Genomic DNA, 22,824 nt, shown 5'->3' on the forward strand with positions numbered 1-22,824 from the left:
CACAATATGCAGAAATGGATTGTATAGACATATTTTCTAAAGTGTATCATCAAAATGTTTGTGTACATAATCACTATGTTAACACTACAACTAAAATAGAAGAAAGACAATTCCTACATTTCAGAGTAAATGACTCACAACATTTTTTGCATTTACATCTTCGTAACGTGCATTTCACACCACTCATCGAAGTTCAAGAAATGAACGTCACCAACATACATAATCAACATATTCAAAATATGGATCCTCAAACGTATTGCGATGCTCAACATCATGCAGAGGATAGCAATGAAAATGATTCTGATAATGACACTTCCTGTATAGGCATACACGAGATTAATATTACAATTCCAATCTACACTAGCTATTATGAACACACCAATGCTCATCTGCAATTTTTTTATATCTTTCAAAAACACATTCGTACGATTTTATTACCATTCCTTCATATATTTGATTTTTCATTTAATTATTCTTCAATTAAACGTTCTTAATTTATTCAATGAGCAGTAATATAGCGTAAGGAACTTCGTTCGTACCGGCTGTCCCATGACAGCTCTCATGTTTTTTTTCTATTTTTATTCTCTACGGTTATATTTTGTAAAACATTATTTTGTCTTTAGACAAAGACCATTGTGTTGGGATTGATCGCTATTAAACTTATGTTATAGTTAAGCATGCACTCGTCTGTCTCGCTGTCGACGCATTCCTCGAATACATAACGTTATCTTGAAAAAGGGGAGGGAAATAAAACCAACAGTCAGCCAAGGATTTCCCTGGTCTGAAAGGTTAGCGAGGTTTTGAGTCAATAACCCACAACAAAATATAGGCAGGCGACTCTGTTTACTCCGAGTTCGCGATTAGAAGGGAGTACTGGGAAACCCGTATCTCCGACTAGGTGACATACGCTTTCTTTCACTTGTCTCCAGTTAAAGCAACGGCCTACAAGCCCTTGTCTTTCCAAAGGGAGCAACTGCGGAGGTGCTTGTTCATATTCCTAGGCGGCTTTGGTGACTCCTAAGTCCGTATAGTTCGATTATCAGGGGTTTTTGGGTCTGATAAGCTGATCCAGCTTTTACCCATCGGATGGGGTTCCTTATAAATCTATTAAAATTGACAAAGAACACTCGAATAACGGGTTTATCACATAGGCTATGGCCCAGGATAAACCGCACCCGTTACAATATATACCCAGCAGCGAGTAATCATATTATAGTAAATTAAATAAGTGATACAGCATGCATTTCTCCTTACTTCCGGTTACACATTTTCGCTGCATTCATGAAATTATTCCCACCTAATGCCAAGACCTAACATGTTACGCATCGAAAAATTCATTAAGACATAGCTCATTGTGTACAGAAACAGTATGTCAAGGTGTACGGTGCTCACGCGTTTCAAGAAACGAGAGGGTACAATTGATCAAAGGTACGGTCTGCATGTACATATAGAGGTTTTACTTATATCTCAGACAAATTTTACGCCGCACTCACTGGATGCAAGTATGTATTACGCGTTAAAAATATATATCCGAAAAAACCATTTATTTTGTTGTCAAAAATAGTGGGCGAAAAGGACTTACTTTGACATGCTGAAATCTTATAATCACGCTAACCTTGGTTGCAGGGACTAAATAAATGAAATTTATGTTTGTAATTCATTGTACACAACTGTGATACCAAGTTGCTGCATTCTTACAATAAACGTTACTGCCCCCCTGAATACGAGACGTGTTTTGAGGTACACTATGGTCAAGAAACAATGGTTTTCCGTAATATTTGACAATGAAGTTTACTACATAAAGTTTCTCAATCTGCGCGATAATACACCAAAAATTTAGACATACCTAATCTACCTAATGGATCTCGAGTTATTGAGATCATCAATATTCGGGATCATTATTTCAAATGAACGGCTGGGCAGAAATATTTTATATTTAGAAGGTTGACTGGTATCATTGAAATCTTGACCCCATCTGATTTATAATAAAACTGGAAGATGGGTGAAATACTATACTTGTTGGTTGTTTTCTAAAATCGATATCAACCGCGATTTCAGATAAATGGCTGGAAGTGAATTACTGGATTTTAAAAAATGGGTTTGCCGGAGGGGGTTGGGGCGGGGGTTAGCCTTTTGGTTATGAAAGGTCCTTTGACATGATATTTATGACACATTAAAAATGCATATAGGCAAAAAATATCGGTAAGCAATTCAAACAAGTTACCCATGATCGTTGTAACGTGATTTAGGCGTATATTAACATTATGAGAACCTCGTTTCATTTTTATAGATGTATATCTGCAGATACTGTAAAGCTGATTTCTGTTACCCTCAGATGAGGACTTACCGTTCACACTTTGGCACGATTCTCTAATTACCCTAAATTTAATAAGCAACAATAAAACGATATCCGTCGGGCACCAGACGTTTCAGCGTCAATTTCTAAATGAATATACGATACGATATTAATAATTAGAGAACCCGTCGTATGGTTGGCTACGCTCAGATACTCACACGAACTGGTAGAGTGGGGGTATCCCAATTTCAGGTCAATCAGTCGTATATTGTCGATTAGGTTTACACATTCAAGTCAGTCAACTTAGATTGCAAAGTTAGCGATAGGTAATAAATCAGACAATAATAGTTTCCAGAAATTTCGATATAATAGAGTTGAACGGTAGCTTTGAACGAGAGACGATAGATAACAAAGAGAACTGATTGTGAGTGTAGGTCGGGACAAGCTATATAATGACAGAATTTACTTCAGGCGACGTGGTTTTACCCAATTTTCAGGAAGGACGCTACGGTAATTATTATTCTGTTAATTTAAAGTAAGAGAGTAATACTTTATAGGAATCGATAGTTGACAAAATTAACGATATCTCGGAACGGTAGTGACAAGAACATAATAATAGCGGGTTTTGGAGGAGAACGGTAGCGATAGAACATACGATAGCGATAATAACATTTACGGTAAGGAAGACGGAAAGGCAAAGTAAGTGAAGGAAAAGTCTAGATTAATTAGAGTAAGGAAGCTACGTGAGGTCTCCTGGCGTGTGAAATCCGGTTCTGCCTATGACTTCTTCGCTGAATCCAGCCCGTACGGCTGGAAACTGGAAAGTCCGAAAGTACGACTGGAAAGTCGCTGCACCTTATTGTCCAGGTTGCCTAACGTTGGGGACCCCGTGGCGTAGGCACAAGCTGAATGTCTCCCGACCAAATTTTCCTGGCTGGAGAGCGACGGCATAGGTCCTTGCTGACAGGAAAACAGAGTAGCTTCCACCGGGTGGCGTCGTGCTGGCAGCGTACGTCTGCTTAGGATAATAAAATTGCAGGAAGCTTAGAGAAATTATAGTGATCTGTTTCAAACTAGAGATGTGCTTATCTGATTGGCTGTGACGCTGGGTATCATTTTTATGAGCGGTGATAGCGTTGTCGCATACTGTATAATTAGCTTACTAATGACTGTAGTTTTACTTATAAGACTTCATAAGCCAATCTTTGAATTCGTCATTGGTGATTCTGTCTCTGAGCTTTCGGTGTTGTCGTTATCTTGCTTTTCTCTTGGAATGACAGTGTTGATTTTACAAGAAGACCGAACCGGAACTCCTTTGTTTTCATGTGCTTGTGGGCCAGAAACTTTTGCCCTTCGGTCATCTTGAAAAAGGGTTGTCTGATTTTGCAAATAAGTCCGAAAAAGTGGAACCCCGCTGTACGTGGCTAGGGCCTGTTACAACTTAATCTTATAGAATTAATATATGAGGCGTTCTCTCGAAGAACGACCTAAAGCGACTTAGGTCATTTTTCGGGAGAACGTATTAATAGGTAGACAAGGTCACAAAGTATCTATAGACCAAATTTCATAAGATTTAATTAATTTTTGAGCAAACTTTGAGTGAAACCACGCGCCTACCATATTATCGCCCGCGTAGTCTCCCGCTCGACTTATTGTCAGCTGACTTGGCTCCTGTGCTTCAGCCGTGAGCGTCAAGCAGTGTAGCCGTGCCGTTTACTTTTTTAAAGCGATATATCTTTCAAATATAAAATAATGGATAAATCTGAGACTAATTCTACAATAACTTCAACATCCACCAGCACCCATGGTTTAAAAAGAAAATCACGACGAGACATATGGGAAGAGAATAAAAGGAAACTGAAAAAAATGAGATTGTTGAAACGTCGCAGGAGTATCTCGAAGTAACAAAATCAGCCGGAAATAACCGAAATCCTTTCATAGCTGAAATGTCTGCATTCCTTTTAGAAAATTGGGAAACTGCACTCGACCCACTATTTTTGAAAGTTCCTAAATTAAAAGATTCTGTGTTTAAAATTCAATAGTACGTTAAGTTACTATTCAAGCCTACTAAAGTTTTCTTAGCGTATAGGAAATACAGTGGTAGTCGTGTATGTTTCACCTATTTTTAAAATAATGCGGATGTTTGCAGCAAAGAAAACTTAACTATTGAAAAATTGCCTCCAGTTGGTGTCAATGCAGCTAAAAAGAAAGATATTTTATTTTTATCACGTTTTCTTGAGCCAACTAACAGACAATTTTATCACGATACATTTGCAGCTTGTGAAAATGCAGTGTCCAATTGAGAAACCGAGTGCGAAAATGAATAATTTTAATTATTCTCAATAACTGTTTCTAATAAGTAGATAAATAAATTGACAATGAAAATTAACATTTACTTGTTTTTTTTTATATCCTTAAATAAAATTATATAAACAAATATCTCTTACGATTACATTTTTCTCGTGTTTTATAGCTGTAAAACATATTTTTAGTAGCTCTCCCGAAAAACGACCTAAGTGCTCTTGCATAAACTGTCGCTAAAAATATTGTTAAAAAACATGGGAGCTGTCATGGGACAGCCGGTACGAACGAAGTTCCTTACGCTATATTACTGCTCATTGAATAAATTAAGAACGTTTAATTGAAGAATAATTAAATGAAAAATCAAATATATGAAGGAATGGTAATAAAATCGTACGAATGTGTTTTTGAAAGATATAAAAAAATTGCAGATGAGCATTGGTGTGTTCATAATAGCTAGTGTAGATTGGAATTGTAATATTAATCTCGTGTATGCCTATACAGGAAGTGTCATTATCAGAATCATTTTCATTGCTATCCTCTGCATGATGTTGAGCATCGCAATACGTTTGAGGATCCATATTTTGAATATGTTGATTATGTATGTTGGTGACGTTCATTTCTTGAACTTCGATGAGTGGTGTGAAATGCACGTTACGAAGATGTAAATGCAAAAAATGTTGTGAGTCATTTACTCTGAAATGTAGGAATTGTCTTTCTTCTATTTTAGTTGTAGTGTTAACATAGTGATTATGTACACAAACATTTTGATGATACACTTTAGAAAATATGTCTATACAATCCATTTCTGCATATTGTGTTTCACTGCTGAGAATTGATCTTGCACCTTCTGGATTAATGCACGAATTTATGAAAGGTGAAGAAAGTAGCTGTTGCCGGACTTGTGCAGGCGAAATTGAGAGATTCATAATTTTGATGATAGAGAAAAAGAAACAATTTCCGTCAGAAGGAATGTCCATATCATGATAATAAATAGCTTGTGGCTGTGCACAGTCGCTATGCAGCTGATATGGATTTTGAAATAAATTTTGCTGTATTTCTTGTTGAGTTATTTCCATTGGAGAATTGCAACTTTCATTTGATCTAAAAATAATTATAAATTAAAAATTTTGAACAAATATGAATCATAGTATAAATATAAATATAGAACTTACGGGTCTGAATGAGGTTTTTGCAGCATGGTATATCGATATTCTTTAATTTGTTTTGTCTGACGATATTTTTTACATTTTAATGCATTCATTTGTCGTTTATTAATTTTTTTTTGTTCTTCCGATTTTTTAACTTTGTGTAATTTCTGTTTTTCACGGTATTCTTTACATCTTTGCGCATTTGTTTTTTTTGTTTTCGTAGTTGAATTGCTTTTGAAAAAAAGAAATATACATATATATATATAACACGGCTTGGTAAACACACACGTTTTAGGTTATGACGCGCACGGCTTGCCATAGCAAACGCATTTTATATGAAAAACGTAGTAAAATAAAATATCTGTACAACAGTGGTACTTACCTAACTCCAGCATTGGTATCCTCAAATTCTGCTGAATCACTTTCACAATTCATTGTTTATTAAGAAGAAAACGACAGAGATTTAGTGAGCGCGCGCGAGAGAGGCAAAGAGACGCTATACTGATGCCGCTTGTTTTCTTTCCGAGCGCTGTGTGAGAGAGAGAGAGAGAAAGTGGGAAAGCTATGAGAAAGAAAGAGAGGCAAAGTATAGACGTACGCTGTGAGAGAGCGCGCTGCGGCCCAAAGTATAGTTGTACGCTGTAGGAGAGAGAAAGAGGGGCGAAGTATAGTCGTGCGCTGTGAGTGAGAGAGACCGCTGCTGCCGTCTCCCACCCCAAGCGCTGAGACAGAGAGAGAGAGCGCGCGCACACGCTGGAATAGAGAGAGAGAGAGAGAGGGAGATCGCGCGCACTATAGCAAACGAGCACTATAGCCAAAAAGTGTCGGTTTTTTGGTGTCGTTTTTTTCCGCCTAGCCCCTACGGTGAACGAGCGATAAGGAACTTCGTTCCAATAAACTTAAAGAAATAATAAAACTAACAGAATTCGTCGGTTCTGCTCCTAAATCTCCCTACAGCTCAAACGTTTTATATCTTTTCTAACTCTTTAGCAATCCCGGGCTATCGTGGACTCTAATAAACAATATCTTCCCTAATGTTGGAAATAATCGCTTTGCTTGAGGTTCCTCTCCCTAAACTTGAAGCTGAATTCGATAATGCTCTCTAGACGAGCAACATTTCGTTTCAATATAATGCAGCTCGGCGCTTTGCCGGTCAACTGGTCTAATAACTTTGATTATCCTTTTACTATGTGACGCAGTTCGGCGCTTTGCCCGGCAACTGGTAACCGCTCTTCGCGGTGCTCCAGTCTTATACTCTTCCGGAGCTGTTGTTGGATGATCCTATCGACGTCATTTCCCAATTTGTGTGTCCTGTTGTGGGTCGTCGTCCTGGTATGCGTTGGTCAGCGTCCGTCGTCTTTGTTTATTATTTTGGATGCTAGCAGGTCATGGTCGCTATCGATGGTCGTCTTGATCAGCTGTCTGTGTCAGTTGTTGACATGTTTTGCGTATGTCGCGGGCACGGTTGACATTGCTGCGATTTTGAACAGCTGTCCGTTACAATATACAGATATACATAGGTATGTCGGAGAATGGCCAGATATCACTCGCGAACTTTAATCTCTGTTAGAGAAGTGAATTCGAACATGTTTTTGGTGAATTGAAAAATTAACGACGGAGCCAGGAATCGAACCTGGTATCTGAAGAAGCTTTGCCGGAGACTTACTCCACTAAATCACCTAGCTGTCCTGACTAACATGTCTTTAATTTCTCTCATCACCATATTCGCATTTGTTTGTTTTCGTGTGCTGTGTATTTGCATACGTAATAGAGTTCGTCGTTGAGGCACATTGGAGATTATATATCTATATACACGGCATGTTTAAGTGTGTATAGTACACGACTTATTTCAGCCTAATTAAAACCGACCCGACCGATCGTAACATTATATGAAGAAGTCATGTGAGTGATGAGAGAAATTAAAGACATTGTAGTCAGAACGGCTAGGTGGTCTGGTGGAGTAAGTCTCCGGCAAAGCATTTCTAGATACCAGGTTCGATTCAAGTGAGGGATGGTAGCCGCCCATTTTAAAAAATGTCGAATTTCGAGACTTGCTCTGGTTTGCTCCGAAGTTGCTCTACATTGTTCCAGAAAAGTATTTCGGCAAACCCAAAATTGAACAAATAAAAATGAAAAAAACATGAGAGCTGTCATGGGACAGCCGGTACGAACGAAGTTCCTTACGCTATATTACTGCTCATTGAATAAATTAAGAACGTTTAATTGAAGAATAATTAAATGAAAAATCAAATATATGAAGGAATGGTAATAAAATCGTACGAATGTGTTTTTGAAAGATATAAAAAGAAAGAGAGGCAAAGTATAGACGTACGCTGTGAGAGAGCGCGCTGCGGCCCAAAGTATAGTTGTACGCTGTAGGAGAGAGAAAGAGGGGCGAAGTATAGTCGTGCGCTGTGAGTGAGAGAGACCGCTGCTGCCGTCTCCCACCCCAAGCGCTGAGACAGAGAGAGAGAGCGCGCGCACACGCTGGAATAGAGAGAGAGAGAGAGAGGGAGATCGCGCGCACTATAGCAAACGAGCACTATAGCCAAAAAGTGTCGGTTTTTTGGTGTCGTTTTTTTCCGCCTAGCCCCTACGGTGAACGAGCGATAAGGAACTTCGTTCCAAAACCAATTTTCACACCAGCCCCCCGTATTTGAAAAAGTGATTTTTTCGCGGTTGCTCTAAGTTACTATAGTTGTTCCGAATATTGCTCCAGAACCACAATGCTGTCAAATGGATAGCGCTCAAACGAAAACCAAAACTCGACGGGGAGCTTAGCCTACCATTTTTTTACATAAAAATTTCTAAAAATGATTTTGGATAGGTGAAAACTTGCTCTGCATTGCTCCAAAGCCGTAGAAATCTGAATCGAAAATTCGTCCCTGAAATGAGGGAAAAACTTTTTGTACTGGTAAATTTGTTTTTGAGAAAAATAATCGTGCGATCCGGGAATCATTCCTGGGTCCACGAAAGCCTACCCGCGGACCAGAGTTGTGAATTACACATAACACTGCCTGATATGAAATAGAGGCGTGCTCAATTACAAATACAAAAAGTAACGTGCAATGGTTGGGTGCTCCATTGCAAATACAAAAAGTAACGTGTAATGGATAAATGCTACATTACAAATAGAAGACGTAATGTGTAATGGATGAGTCCTTACAAATAAAACAGTAATATTTAATGAATGCGTTATCCATTACAAATTCAAAAAAGTGATGTGAGTCTGTATTGGCACCTTGCGCTTGGTACCAAACATGACCTTGTTCTCAGTCCTTGCAGGCATCCACCCGGAGTTAGGTTGCGATAATCTGTCCTTTGGCTGCCGGTAGGACGTTGTTGACCCGATCCGTGACATTTTCCTTGCGATATAGGGTTCTCTCGAAGCGATGTTCTCGGTGGGTGTTCTTGGAGTGCGGTACGAAAGATAGAAAATAGACAAGTATTAATTTAATATAGGAAATCTAATCTAAAATTATCTAGTCGTTCTTTCTGGAGTATTGGCCTCAGACGTGCCTTCGCTGTTTATGTGTTATTCTATCGGGGGAAGAGTGCATTATAATCGCCCATGTGACGGGATATAAAATACCACGTCACAATATATATATATATATATATATATATACTGGGACTTTTTAGAAAACTTCGAGGTTTTGGGATCCGGCGTGGGAGGTCAGCACACCGGCTGATCTCTCGCGCGGACTTCGAGCGCCGCGAACTTCTCCCACTTTTTTTGATGTGTGGCCCCTTCGACACGCTCGACTTCCCCCTTCATAATTTCATTCCTTGTCTTCCAACGGTACGGAAAACATCTTTTGTGCACGCTCGTCGATTGTCGTTACAATTTCGGTTCCCTCCTTCGATAAGCGCAATATCCAAAACCTTCGCGATTTACGCCCGCGTTATTTCGCGATATTGCCAACGGTCTCTTCGTGTAACTTCACGGAAATTTCGTATATATTCTTTCGAGCTCTTCTTTCGAAAATCTCGACCATTTTTCAGACGTGCTCGCGACGCGCATTGTCCTCGCGGGTCACCGTGACTTTGTATTAATTTTCTCAGGTGTAAAATAACATTCTTATTTATATATATAAGAGGTGATTTTTCGTGAGTGTATTTTTTTTCTACAGCCTATCCTCTCACATTTTCCCCAGAGATTCACACTCGCTTCGATAGAAAAAACCGGCCCCTTTCAACTTCCAAACAGGGACAATCTCTTGAAACTTTACATACAATGCGAATGCGCGAGTTTTATCGGCTGCTCGGGCAGGCTGGCCACTCCGAGTTTCAGCTGTCAAACTCTGTTTCTGGCGGCCATGTAGTTCATACGAATTTTTGAGGTTAGAATCTTAAACAGTCGAGGTAGTGACTCGGAAAGTTGATGCTAAAGCTCTTGAAAATTGACTTTATTCGACTGAAATGAGAAATCTGTTTAAATGTTGGGTGCTTGGAAGAAACGCAGCAGGTAGGTGGGAACATTTTATTTGATCACGTTTATTATTTCGTACATTAGAAATAACAATGAAATTTTTTTCTATCAACAGGTGATACGGCCAAAATAATTACATCTCTCATATTTACTGTTATCTGCCTATTCAATTTATCACACGTACAAAGATCATCGCCACTTTCAAGCAACTAAGCAACTTTCTCACTCTCTTGTGATTTCAGGTGGTAATATTGAATTCTGTCACTTTTGAAAATGAGACATTAAACCGAGCGTTCAAGAAATTTAAATATCTCACTATCTGTAACAGAATGGCGAATCTTTTTTTTTTCGAAAATAGTTCAACAAAATTTACAAATAGTCGATAGTCAATGTATTTTTTCCAAACAATGAATTATTGCTACTACTATTAAAAATTTTCTAATGATTATTAGAGTTCATTTCGCAAATTTTCAATGATGTTCGATTAAATAAATGAAGGGAACCTAATACTCAAATCGAAAATTCAAGTAATATTAGATTTATTAAAATGATTTCTGTATTTCATGTTAGTGTAGTTCGAAATAAAGAAAATCTGATCGGAAGCGTAAAAACCAGGAACTGAATGGTGCACAGAATGATTCCTCGGTAGAATGTATTGGCAGCAACGGTTAAGTAACAAACTTATCGCTATTGGCTCGATCAAAGTAAAATGATGGGATATTCAGCCATTATGATCTGTAGTATATCCCGCTCTTCAATTTTAACTCAACTGATGTTAAGAAGGTGGCGATGGCCTGATGAAATTCACTCTGGCACCTGATATCTGACGGAACAACCGGTTCGATGGTTACAATGATTGCACCGCTCGAGAAACCAGGATCCTTGCCACCTAAACGTTTTGACCATCAGGTTAGGCAAAATTTTCCTCGTCTTAATCAAAGTTTAAACTTCGAGCCTGCTGAAAAAAAAACTAATTTTATCATTGAATACATGTTAAAATATTGTAATAGTCAAAGATCACGTAATTAGAAATTTACCTACATGCTTCCATGCCTGACAAATTTAGTCCCGCTTTGACAATGAATTATTTTGTATCTGAAAATATTAGAAGCTATTATTATCAGACAGGATCTTTTGGTATTTTGGATACAACTAATTTCCAATGAAATGTACAAAACATAAATCGTTAATGAGACGCATTTTTAATTTTATGTAAATACAGAATCTGTTCACAATAAACTTTGTTTTTACTTACCTACCTTTGTTTGTCCAGACTCCCACTTGTTAATGACATTTCACATTGAATTTCAGATTTCTTCTTTCAATAAATAACACCCAATTTCTGTATCATTTGATATTTGCTTTTCCGTTAAATTCTTTATTGCGTCGGTTGAATATCTTCCGATATCGACTGCGGTATTGCTGAACAATACTGTTCTTCTTAAACAATTCACGTTACGTAAAAATAAACGGCAGCATAACCTCAATCCACGGCTTTACGCGCGAGAGATTTACAGCTTTAGTTTCATTTTGTGTACGTCGGCGCTCTGCTCAGCAGACGGAAATATCGCCGTAGGGCGATTTTACCGACCAATGAGATTGAATTATTTGGCGCATGCGCATTGTATGTATAGTTTCAAGAGATTGTCCCGGTATGCTTAACTGATGGTATCTGGCCCACCGCCCTAAAATCAGCAGTTATTGTACCAATTTACAAAAATGGTGACAATAGCGAGCCTAGTAACTCTCGTCCGATATCACTAATATCGAACCTTGCTAAAGTTCTAGAGAAACTCATACATATTCGTTTAAGTGATTTTATAACCGAATATAATATAATTTCTGAGAGACATTTGGTTTTTTAAAAAATAAAGGCACAAGTGACGCTCATGCTGACCTTATCCAGTATATATATGATAATTTAAATTCTGATAAACGAACAATTGTTACTTTTCTGGATCTAGCCAAGGCTTTTGACACTGTTAATCATGTCATATTATTAAATAAACTAGAGAGATATGGTATAAGAGGTGTTGCTAATAACTTGATCAAAGAGTACTTAAACAACAGCGTACAAACAGTAAAATATAAGGAAGTTTACAGTAGATATGAAAACAGGGGCGGTCTATGAAAATTGGCGCCCTAGGCCTGATGAAATTAGCCCCCCCCCCCCCCCCCCCCCCATGAAATAGTCAAAAAATCATACGACAAAATTAATAATTATTATATTTCAAAAATAATGTAACAAAAACATATACTATAATGTCAAACATGTATGTAGGAGAGATGCATATATATATCATATATTAAAGATTCATGTTGCACCGAAATAAATCGTCACTTTCTTGCATTTGAGCTTGCAAATTTGTCGATAATTGTATCGGTCTCTGCCATATCAACAAGTTCTGCGTTCGCAGATAAAAAGGCGAGACTAGAGAGACGGCTCTGACCCATCGTATTCCGTAAATAAGTTTTTATTCTTTTCAACGTCGAAAATGAACGTTCCCCGGTAGCATTACTCGAGAAAAGAGTAAGATACATTCGAAGAACGACATCCATATTGGGAAATGTCGCAACAATATTCTTCTCGTGAATAGTCATTAAAAATTTTTGAACGTTGGTCTCATCCTCCGTCAATTCTATTTCCCGAATAAAATTCCGAAAGTGCAAACATTCTTCTCCAAAATCGTTATAGAGATCGGTAGAGTATGTCGTCTGTAATTCTTCGCACCGGGTAATTATCTGTGCATCTGTGAGTAACGGCAAACGGCTGAGAAAGCCAAAGCGAGCGTTAATATTTTTATATGCTAGACTTCTCTCTAATTCGCCTGACAATCCATCGAGAATGACGAGAAACGTATTAATACGCATATTTTGTTTCCCATCAAATATCGTTTCATTATCGTTTACTTCGTCGAACTTCGTCGTTCGGTCCTTCTTCTGCGTCGCCGATTTTCATGTGCGTATTCGTTGCATTGAGATAGCTATTTCGCTTTGGCTTCGTAGTGGTCGAAACGATGACGCAAATCGATAACATATGCTTGGAGTGCATCATACAGTTGTACAACTGTTGTCAAATCGATGTTAACGCGTTGAAGACTTTTATTTGTTTCTTCAAAACGCTCCAAAATATCACTCCAAGTCACAACCATTATAGCAGTCTCAAGCAATCCAAATTGTTGCGACAAACCCTCGGCTTCGGATTTTGTGGATGGCTTTTCGGAAGCATTTTCTGCAATATCGTCAAGAGCATCTCGCAAGCTCTCCCACGATTTCACAAGTGCTCGGCACGCTTCCGCTCTAGCTGACCATCGTGTGTCAGACAAACTTTTTGGCAACAGCATTCCTGACCGATTCTCGACCTTCGATTTTACTCTCGCCCACCTGGACGTAGATGCACTCAGGAATGTATAAACGTGTTGCACGAACATAAAAAATTTGGTTGCCCTCAAACAGCAGTCAGCAGCTGCTTGGCCTACTAAATTAAGGGAATGCGCTGCGCATAGGACGTAAATCACCAAAGGATTACGTTCAATAATTTTCGCTTGTACCCCACCGTAACAGCCCGACATATTGCTGACATTGTCGTATGATTGTCCACGGCAATCCATTATGTCAATATCTTTATTGAACAATATCTGTATAATCACCCGCTCTATCTCAGTAGCGCTGTGACCTTCGATGGGTATAAATTGTAAGAAACGTTCAGTAGGCTCTCCGTTCTCACGTACGTACCGGATAATAAACGTTAACTGCTCCGAATACGATATATCAGGCGTCGAATCTACACTTATTGCATAATATTTAGAGGCCTTTACTTCCAAAATCAAATTTTTGAGAAGATCATCGTAAATCATCGCAATAAACTCCGCAAATATCTTTAGAAAAATAGGATACGTTTCCTTTTCCTGTATTTCCGAATCAATTAATATGATTTTGGAGAAACGGATCATTTCGAGCCATCAATTCGAGAATGCCCAAATAATTGCCATTGCTGACCGATCCAAATTTTTCGTTTGTTCCTCGAAAAGCTAATCCTTGGGATGCAAGAAACTTTATAGCAATTGTAACGCGAGTCAATACTTCTCGCCAGTAATTACATTCTTGAATGTATTGCATATGCAACTTACTGTCAATCTTCCCCAACATATTTCCTCGCATTACAAGCTTTCGTGTATTTTCCCGATCATTAAGACTTCTCTCGTGTTCTGATATTCGCACATCATTCTTCCAGTCGTTGAAGCCTTCTGTAAACGCGTTTATCAATGTCGAGAACAGCTTACAAGGTATGCAATATATGCAACCCTTCAAGAGGGAATATATTATCCATTCTCGTCGGTGCATTTCACCATTTGGTGTTTTTTGGAAAAATATTTGTGCAGTACAGTATCTTGTTTTAGACCCATAGACACGTTTTGAAGCCGTGAAATTATTCGTTCTCGGATCCTGTCGCTTCGGAGGATTTCGTAAAATGAAATCAATCATTTCCGACTTCCGTGTTGGCCACAGACCAGGGTCAGAAAAATCTCCAAAATCTGATACGGAATCAGTGGGGTTCACGACTAAGATCTGAGAATGTTTTTCATCATGACCATCATCATCACCACGAAATTCAACTGCAGAAGTTGCGATATTCGTGACCTCGTCGACTATTTTTTCCTCCTCGTTATTTCCGACAATAGATTCTACATGCGAACGCGATATTTACTGAAATATCAGGAGAATGAGGAGAGGAATTGCAGGATACGGTAATGCAGAAAATATATATTTTATTATCAGGGTGCGTCGATATTTACCTCGCTCGAACATTCAGCTGTAGCAGAACTTGATGCTCGAATCGTCGTTTCAACTGTTTTGTGATGCACGAAACAATTGTCAATTCGCGGAATTTTTTTGGCTAGACACGATTCTTTGTCTTCTTTTTCTTTCGTCAATTTACGGCACTTGGCGCCACTCATTTTATTAACGCTCATTTATTTTTCTATTTTATTAGAAGAACGTATTATGCGACATCTGTTTATTTGTACTACAATGTACAAAATAACATTGCGTGTGTGTCTGACAAAAAAAAATATAGAATAGAGCAAATTTATTATCGAATATTGCAGATTGCAGATCGTTACGTGCGCACTAGCGTACGGAAAACAATGCGTATTCGCGTGTCAGGACGTATCGTAGTGCGCATAAGATCGGTAAAGGCGGGAAAGAGAAAGAGGCGCGCAAACTTGCGAATCTCACCAACGCGCGGCGCCCCCGTCTGCCATGGCGCCCTAGGCCTAGGCCTAGCGGGCCTAGTGTATAAACCGCCCCTGTATGAAAATGTAAAAATAGGTGTGCCTCAAGGAACAATACTTGGTCCACTATTTTTCCTATTATACATAAATGACATATTTAGAATTGTAGACAAGAATTACCTATTATCATATGCTGATGACACTGCTATTCGGTGTTCAGGTGACAATTGGAATGAAGTGCAAAAGGATATGAATAGTATTTTAGAAGTTGTTTACACTTGGTTAAAAAATAACCAATTAACACTAAACGTCGGGAAAACTGTATATCTAACTTTTTCCTGTTATAGTGATAATATCCCAAAGACGATAATTAGAATAAATAATGAAATTATAAAAACAGTTAATAGCTGTAAATATCTTGGTATTTATATTGATAGTTACCTAAAATGGGGTGTACACATACAGGAGATCGTTAAAAAAGTTAAATATTTACAATTTCTTGTGTATAAATTAAGTCTTTTTATGGAACGTAGAGTACTAAAAATGCTGCATCATGCTCTATTGGAATGTACCATCAACTACGGTATTATAGCATTCGGTGGTGCATATAAAAATTCAATCAAACCACTCTTTACTATACAAGAAAGAATATTAAGGAATATAAGAGTAGAGAACAACCTGTTATTGAACATAAAACAACAATTTGTACTAAGTAGTTTGACCAAATACTTTAATTTCTGTAGACATAAGTATAATAACTATCAAGGTAGATCTAGGCACAAATTAATACAGGGACCCAAAATAACTAAGACTCAGTTCCATAACAGTCCTTTATATACTGCGATCAAATTTTTCAACCTGTTACCAAACGACCTAAAGAATATATTTATAATGACCAAATCAATTAAGCATAAACTTAAAAAATGGTTGATTGCCAGTCAAGAGCAACTACTAACTTTATAAAGAAATGTATTGATGTGCCTGTAGTTGAATCAATTGATGTAATATAACTCATACAAAAAGTTTATAATCTTAGTGCAGTTTCATAATTTTTTTTCGCTTTGTAACTTTTATGTACATAATTTAGACATATTTAATGTTAAGTTCTTTTGTTAAATAGGTATATATGATGAATGAAACATATTTACTTATTTCACTTTCCCGAACCTATGCACAGGGAACATTATGTTACCTCTGTTACGCCCTGACGTACCGCCTTGGCCTACCTTTTTCAAAATTCCATTTCATTTCATTTCTTTAATTTCTTCAATTATTTCATCACAATCTCATATTCTAATAAGGTCACGTACAGTCCTCGGCATCCGCTGACATTGTATCTTATTTGCTGACACCAGGAACTGCGCTATAGAATTACTGAGCTAGTAACAGCGGCGCTCAGCCCGGGAATATCTCTCTTTTTAAGTCAAAATTATTATCAATAATTAGGATAAACCACTACCTTTGGAACTACCAAATTAAAATAGATTGTCTGTTAAGATGTGTGAATGAATGCGTGAGAGTTATCTTAAAGATATCTTTTGTCAAGATCTTATACGTGTAAGTGACGAGATTGAGAATCGTCGGAACACCATCGAAAAACGCTAACTAACGCTGACCTAGATTTGGGCACCGGGAGGTTTCCCTCGCACTTCATTGGCTAATTACCGTTGCAACTTATTGCAACTGCAGATGCCATTCCATTTTCCTTATTAATACCCTCAGGCCCAAGCAGCGACGTCTTCTGTCTGTCAAGTCGCGAGGTGCGTGGACGTCAACCCGTATTAGCCCTTCTTGAGTAATAGCGTTCGGAAAATCTTAGTTGTGACCGGCCTAAAATCTCTTGCTAATTCGTCAACTCGAGAATTCATATCATCTTGTGATTTGAAAAGACTCACTATCTCCTACATTCCAAATTCTTTCCTGTTCTTTACTATTTCTTATATCATCGAGAATAGACATTTTTATGATATTCCGTTTTCATCAAATTAAACCAAGTTCCGCCCAGATTCAATCCGGATCTGGTAATATTAAGCATTTACTCTAATAATCAAGAACTTTATTACTTCCGTAAAATAATCATTTTAATAATAATAATCAAAACCATTACATATCATAACCGCGGCTGAAACATTCGGACATTTATTGTCAAAAGTAACTCGTTGATAATCAACCTGTCAAAATAAATCAAGACTGAGGGACCGGTTTCATCGTTTCCAATATCATCCATTCACCCTTAAAAACTTGAGGTGAGGCCTTGCTCCAGAATACTACTGACGCAGACCGACACGATCTGACGGCTCTCAATCTCGTCACCACAAGAATACATCTAAAGATAAGTCGATCCGAGTGCTAATCTCCAACAGCGAACGAATTCTTGTTCTCACCTTTCTAAGCAAAATTTACTATTGTAATATCCATTTGAAAGTAAAACTAGAGTTGGTGGCTAGCTTCACTGCCCCCAATTAGATCAAACGTATTGTTTCCAAGATTTAAACACAATTCGAAATAACAGCAACAAGAATTGGTGTCCAGCTATAGACAATTCCCTTGAGAATTCAGAGAGTTATTCTCCAGTCTTTATCTCGGCCCCACTTTACATCTAATTCAAGATAGTCTAAAAACAGAGATACAATACAATAATCACGACCAGCTAGTTATAACCATCGTTCAGGATAGATGTTCCTGGTATCAAATAATAATATCATTTAGAACAGAATAACACACGATTTGCTCAAACGCAAACGGTCAAATTTAGTGATTCTGCAGCTTCTCTGCATTTGAATATAAATTCGTCCGTCGGCGTCGATTGTTGTATAAACTCAAACACTTTACAAATTGTTACTTTCGGGTTCTACGTCATTATCGTCATTCATTGTTACAGAATATACTCTATCTTTTACCAGTTAAATCATTTCAAACCATTTATTTTGAACGACGATCTTTTCCCATTTTTATTATTATAAATTAGCCTCAACCATTTAAACAACTCTCACAGACCTGTATAGGACTAGGCAACAACGTACCTACATTACCGGCTTATCGAGGGGTAGGTCTTTCTTAATTTTAATTTTTATTCATTGTCATTACGTAGGAGCATCTTTGATTATTCATTAATCATTAACTACCACCGCTCAGTACACTCTCACCCCCACGTAACACCTCTATAAGATTTAAATGTACTGTATATGCATATTTATCTATCTTTTGGAAAATAAATAAATAAATAAATATATATATACCCTTATACATACTGTGACGTGGTATTTCGTACCCCGTTACATGGTTTAATTATCGCACTTCCCTACGTACGGAATATCGCTAAAAATAACGAAGGCACGTCTGAGGCCAATACTCTAAAACGAACGACTAGTTATCTTTAAGTGAAATTCTCTTTATTAAGCTAATTCTATTCTATTTTCTAATTTTGTAACGCTCTACGAGAATCATCTACGAGACTTCCGCTTCAAGATACCAGGACACTGCCTGACAGGGGTCACGTACCAGCTCAACACCGACCACCACCGACTACAGACGAACGAATACCGCTGAAACCACTCCCGATGGATGCCTATCTAAGTTGTGAACAGGGTCGTGCGTGATGCACAAACAGTACCTCCGACTATTTAAGACTTATCGGCCAGGAGCCGAACCACGAATCAATGCTTCTACCGCTTGGATACATCGCCAGACGGCGTACAGGGCTGTGCGTCAAAAACACAACAAAGCCTCCCGTCGACGATACTTATCAGCCTGGAGCTGAACCGACCACGACATCTACTAAGTCGTTGTCTATCAAATAGAGGACGGTTTTCTCTTAATGAACCGTCCTATCGAAGGGCTGCGGCGTGGAATAGGTTAGACTATTCTGACCACGTGGATCTGGTGGATATAGTGTGGGGATCCGGGTCGAGGGCCATCACCACCAGATCGTTCCGGCATGAGGGCTCCGATGAGCGAGGGCCGGGATGCCCCGCCAACGAAATAGCTACAACGGGGAGTACCAGTAAAGCAAGGAGTGAAGTACAATCGGTCGCAAGTCCAAGAGATCGGTGACGCAATATTATCGCACACCTCAATATCGCAACACATGAGGGGTACGACCTCCCCTCTCACCAACGATACAGCACAGCTGAGGGTAAACATCTCCGACCACCTTCCGACGTCCCGATACCTCAATACCAGTCAGCGAGGAAGAAGAAAAACAAGCGGCGAGGGATTATCGCCGCCTACCTGTAGACCAGACCTACGCGACCTGCTGGCCCAATTAGAATAACGCAAATTTGAGGAAGAATCACGTGACAGCAGCACGACGAAAATCAGGATCATCGCTCGTCTCGACACTCTACCTTCAGTTTTCAATAATAACAGACGTGTTCTTGCTATCGCTATCAAAGTTCTTCGTACCGCTATCGTATCGCATTCTCTAGTACCTGTTACATCTTCTTTTCACGTAAGTGAGGTTCCTTTTTTATTTTGTCAAGCCACGAAATTACTTGCAATATATCGTATCTTAATCTCTCTCTCTCTCTCTTTCTCTCTCTCTTGCAGTTGGTCTGCGTGAAACACCTGGGCTCGTATCTTATTCTCTACTATTTCTTATCTTATCACTTTCTATTTCTTATTGAAAGTAACTTCGCGACTGGTTGACTCTTACTTACGCATTGTTAGTGACTATTGCTTTATTTTATTATCTCTCTCTTCTAGAATACCTAAATATCTAATATCGCTGTATAGCAGAGTGTTCTGTTAAGTTATCAATTCTTACCTTAGCTATTGAGCATTACTATTTTGTTATACTTTTTCTGATTAATTCATAACTGTTGCTTTACCTATTATCTTTGATTAATTCATCTTAATGAGTGTACCGCGTGAGCGATCTTACATCGCCGCACGGTCTCGTTCGTCGTTCTTTTAACTCTGGAGTATTGCGCCGTATCGAATAACATCTTTTTCATTATTTTCTTCGCTAATACCGCTGATCGTAGTTGTCCGTAGTCTCTTTGGTTTGTCGTATGTTGCGTATTAATTCTCTTGAGTATTATTTGTCTTAATCCCGAAATTATCTTTCACCGTACCGAATATTATATCTCTTTCTTCTCGCACTTACCGCAAACTAGAGACTACGTATTATCTGTTAGTTTCTATATTTTATAATAATTCTCTACTTGACCTGTTTGTTTGAATTTACCTCGTAATTAATAATTCCCTGTCTCTGTTATATCTCTGATAATTCTGGTAATGTGATAACTATTACAATTTTTGTATTTCGCATGTTTCTTATAATCGCTTCTCATATTTTATGGCTTGCTTGATCAATGCTTTACTTAAGTACCGTATATCTTTCTCTGTTCTGCCTATTCATTATAATACCGTGTTAATTATTATCTTGAATCATAGTATCGCGAGCTTACGCATATCTCTCGTGTATTCTGAAAACGTTCTGTTACTTGTTAAATCTCTCGCTTAACTTTTCTCTGGCTGTAAATTAATTATCTCACCTATCTTAATTGTGTCTCAATCTCTTCAGTTGTTTGCTTGTTTTTAAGATTTATCGCTTCTTGGCCAATATATTCAATACTATTTCTGCTTCACCTTGTAAGATTATTTGAAAATTAAAAATGAGGCTAAATCAATATTAAAAATCTTTTATCAACTATGAATCGTAGAGTGAAATTTTAATTTATTTATAAATATAACCACCCATGAGCCGTCATTATGTTTAAAATTCATTCATTCATCCATTCATTCATTCCAAGTGTATATAGTTAAAACAGTGTATATTGTTAAAATGGGTGGATATCGTTGAAATTATAAAGTATTGTCAATAACGGTTTTTCGTCGAGGCACTATATTTGTTTATTGCACTTTTAATGTTCTTCGTTTTATCGTCTCTTTTTAAATTTGGGCTTGGGTTTGGAGTGTTTAATTTTTCATTTAATAGGTATGTCCTCGTAGTTTAGATTTCCTTTATTCTCAGTTAGTCGACTATTTCAGAGAGGAACACCTCCGCACCTCCTTCCTCCTGGAGAGACATAGACCAAGCCTCCCTCTCCTTCTCAAATTTGACCAGGTTCCCCACTCCCTGGGTCTAGCCTAATCCGATCGTGCCGTCTTCATTGCGCGTTATATTTGAATCATTACAACCTGTTTCTTATTTTATCTATTGGATTCAACCCCTCCCCTCTGCCATTACCTTGTCTATACTGAGCAAGCTGTGCAAAACCGTCGTAGAACCTGATCTTGTCTTTATCTATATCTTTTTTTTCTAATTATCTATTTCCTGACGCATGTGCGTCTGGCGCTCAACAATCATATCTTTCTCTTTTATTATCTCTCAATATCTAATTGTTCAGGTTAATAACTGCGCCGTAGGGTAACCAATCTCATTTTTTATAACCCTCAAAAAAATTGGTTACAATACATAGATTTATCCCTTTGCCTCATCCATATACCCTTACACCCATCCAGAATTAACCCTTCACTCTATATATTAGGGTCATTGAAAAAAAATCGATACGTTTCTTACTCGGAGCTCCATCGAACAGCGTCAATACATCTGAAAAAGTCATTTGTCCAAAATTTAGGATAAAAAAACACAATTAAAATAGTACTCAAACGACATTTCGGTATTTCGTCTGTTTTTTTGGTGAAAATCGCGACATAAAATTTTTTGCTCCCATAGCAGAAAGTGTTCGATTTCAATACTGTTACGTTCTGGGAAGAACGTCGCGAAAAATCTTTGATTCACTGCGTGATTTTTGGCTTAAGCTAGATTCACAAACCTTAATTGTGATGTCCTGGTTCATGAACTTCGATGACCTGCTCGTATAGATTTCTCGTTCAGCTTACCTTAATCTGGAATTATGTTGCGGGTCGTGCCAACTATCACTATGTATGATTGCAATAATTATGCGTACGCAACACTTGAATTCAATTACACATTTATTCATAATAAAATACTCTTGTAATCCATTTGGAAATTTGGTTTCACAATGATGTTTACTTATTTAATCATACTAAAGTTCGGACGTTCTGAATATTCAGTTCAGTGATTTATAATGATCTGTTCCTGATTTCGAAGAGTTCTTAAATGTCTGAAACCTAAATTGGTTCTTTATGATCTAAAGCTTGAATTGATTCTGCGTTTTTTAATGTTCAATTTAGTTCTATATTTTCTCAAGTGTTTGAAGATTATTCGATGCTGCATCAGTTTGGTTTCAAAGGTGGGAGTTTTGGAGAAACTTCTGATTGGTCTTTAGCTACGTTAGTGCAAAACGATTGGTCTTGAAGAGGCCAATCGATGCAGCGCTAACAAGATAGTTAATTGCAAGAATACTTTTCTGAGTTCGGAGAATGATACGTTGTCAACAGCGCATCTTTTGTGTTTTCACGTTTTTTGTGTTCGGTCAG

General features: G+C 38.0%; 2 protein-coding genes across 2 annotated transcripts in view; both read right to left on the reverse strand.

The window, feature by feature from the left end:
* LOC124223701 (ras-like protein RAS2) overlaps positions 1-22,824 on the reverse strand; it is a 308,087-nt gene that overhangs the window by 161,465 nt on the left and 123,798 nt on the right. The window lies entirely within an intron of this gene.
* LOC138191320 (uncharacterized) lies at positions 13,165-13,791 on the reverse strand. The gene has a single exon (XM_069137967.1). It carries the CDS (start codon positions 13,789-13,791, stop codon positions 13,165-13,167), a length of 627 nt encoding a protein of 208 aa, XP_068994068.1.

The sequence above is a fragment of the Neodiprion pinetum genome, chromosome 7, assembly GCF_021155775.2.
Source record: "Neodiprion pinetum isolate iyNeoPine1 chromosome 7, iyNeoPine1.2, whole genome shotgun sequence".
Classification (NCBI taxonomy): Eukaryota; Metazoa; Arthropoda; class Insecta; order Hymenoptera; family Diprionidae; genus Neodiprion; species Neodiprion pinetum.

Excerpts from the sequence above, each read along its gene's own strand:
- LOC138191320 (XM_069137967.1), bottom strand. The coding sequence starts at position 13,791 with ATGGATTGCCGTGGACAATCATACGACAATGTCAGCAATATGTCGGGC.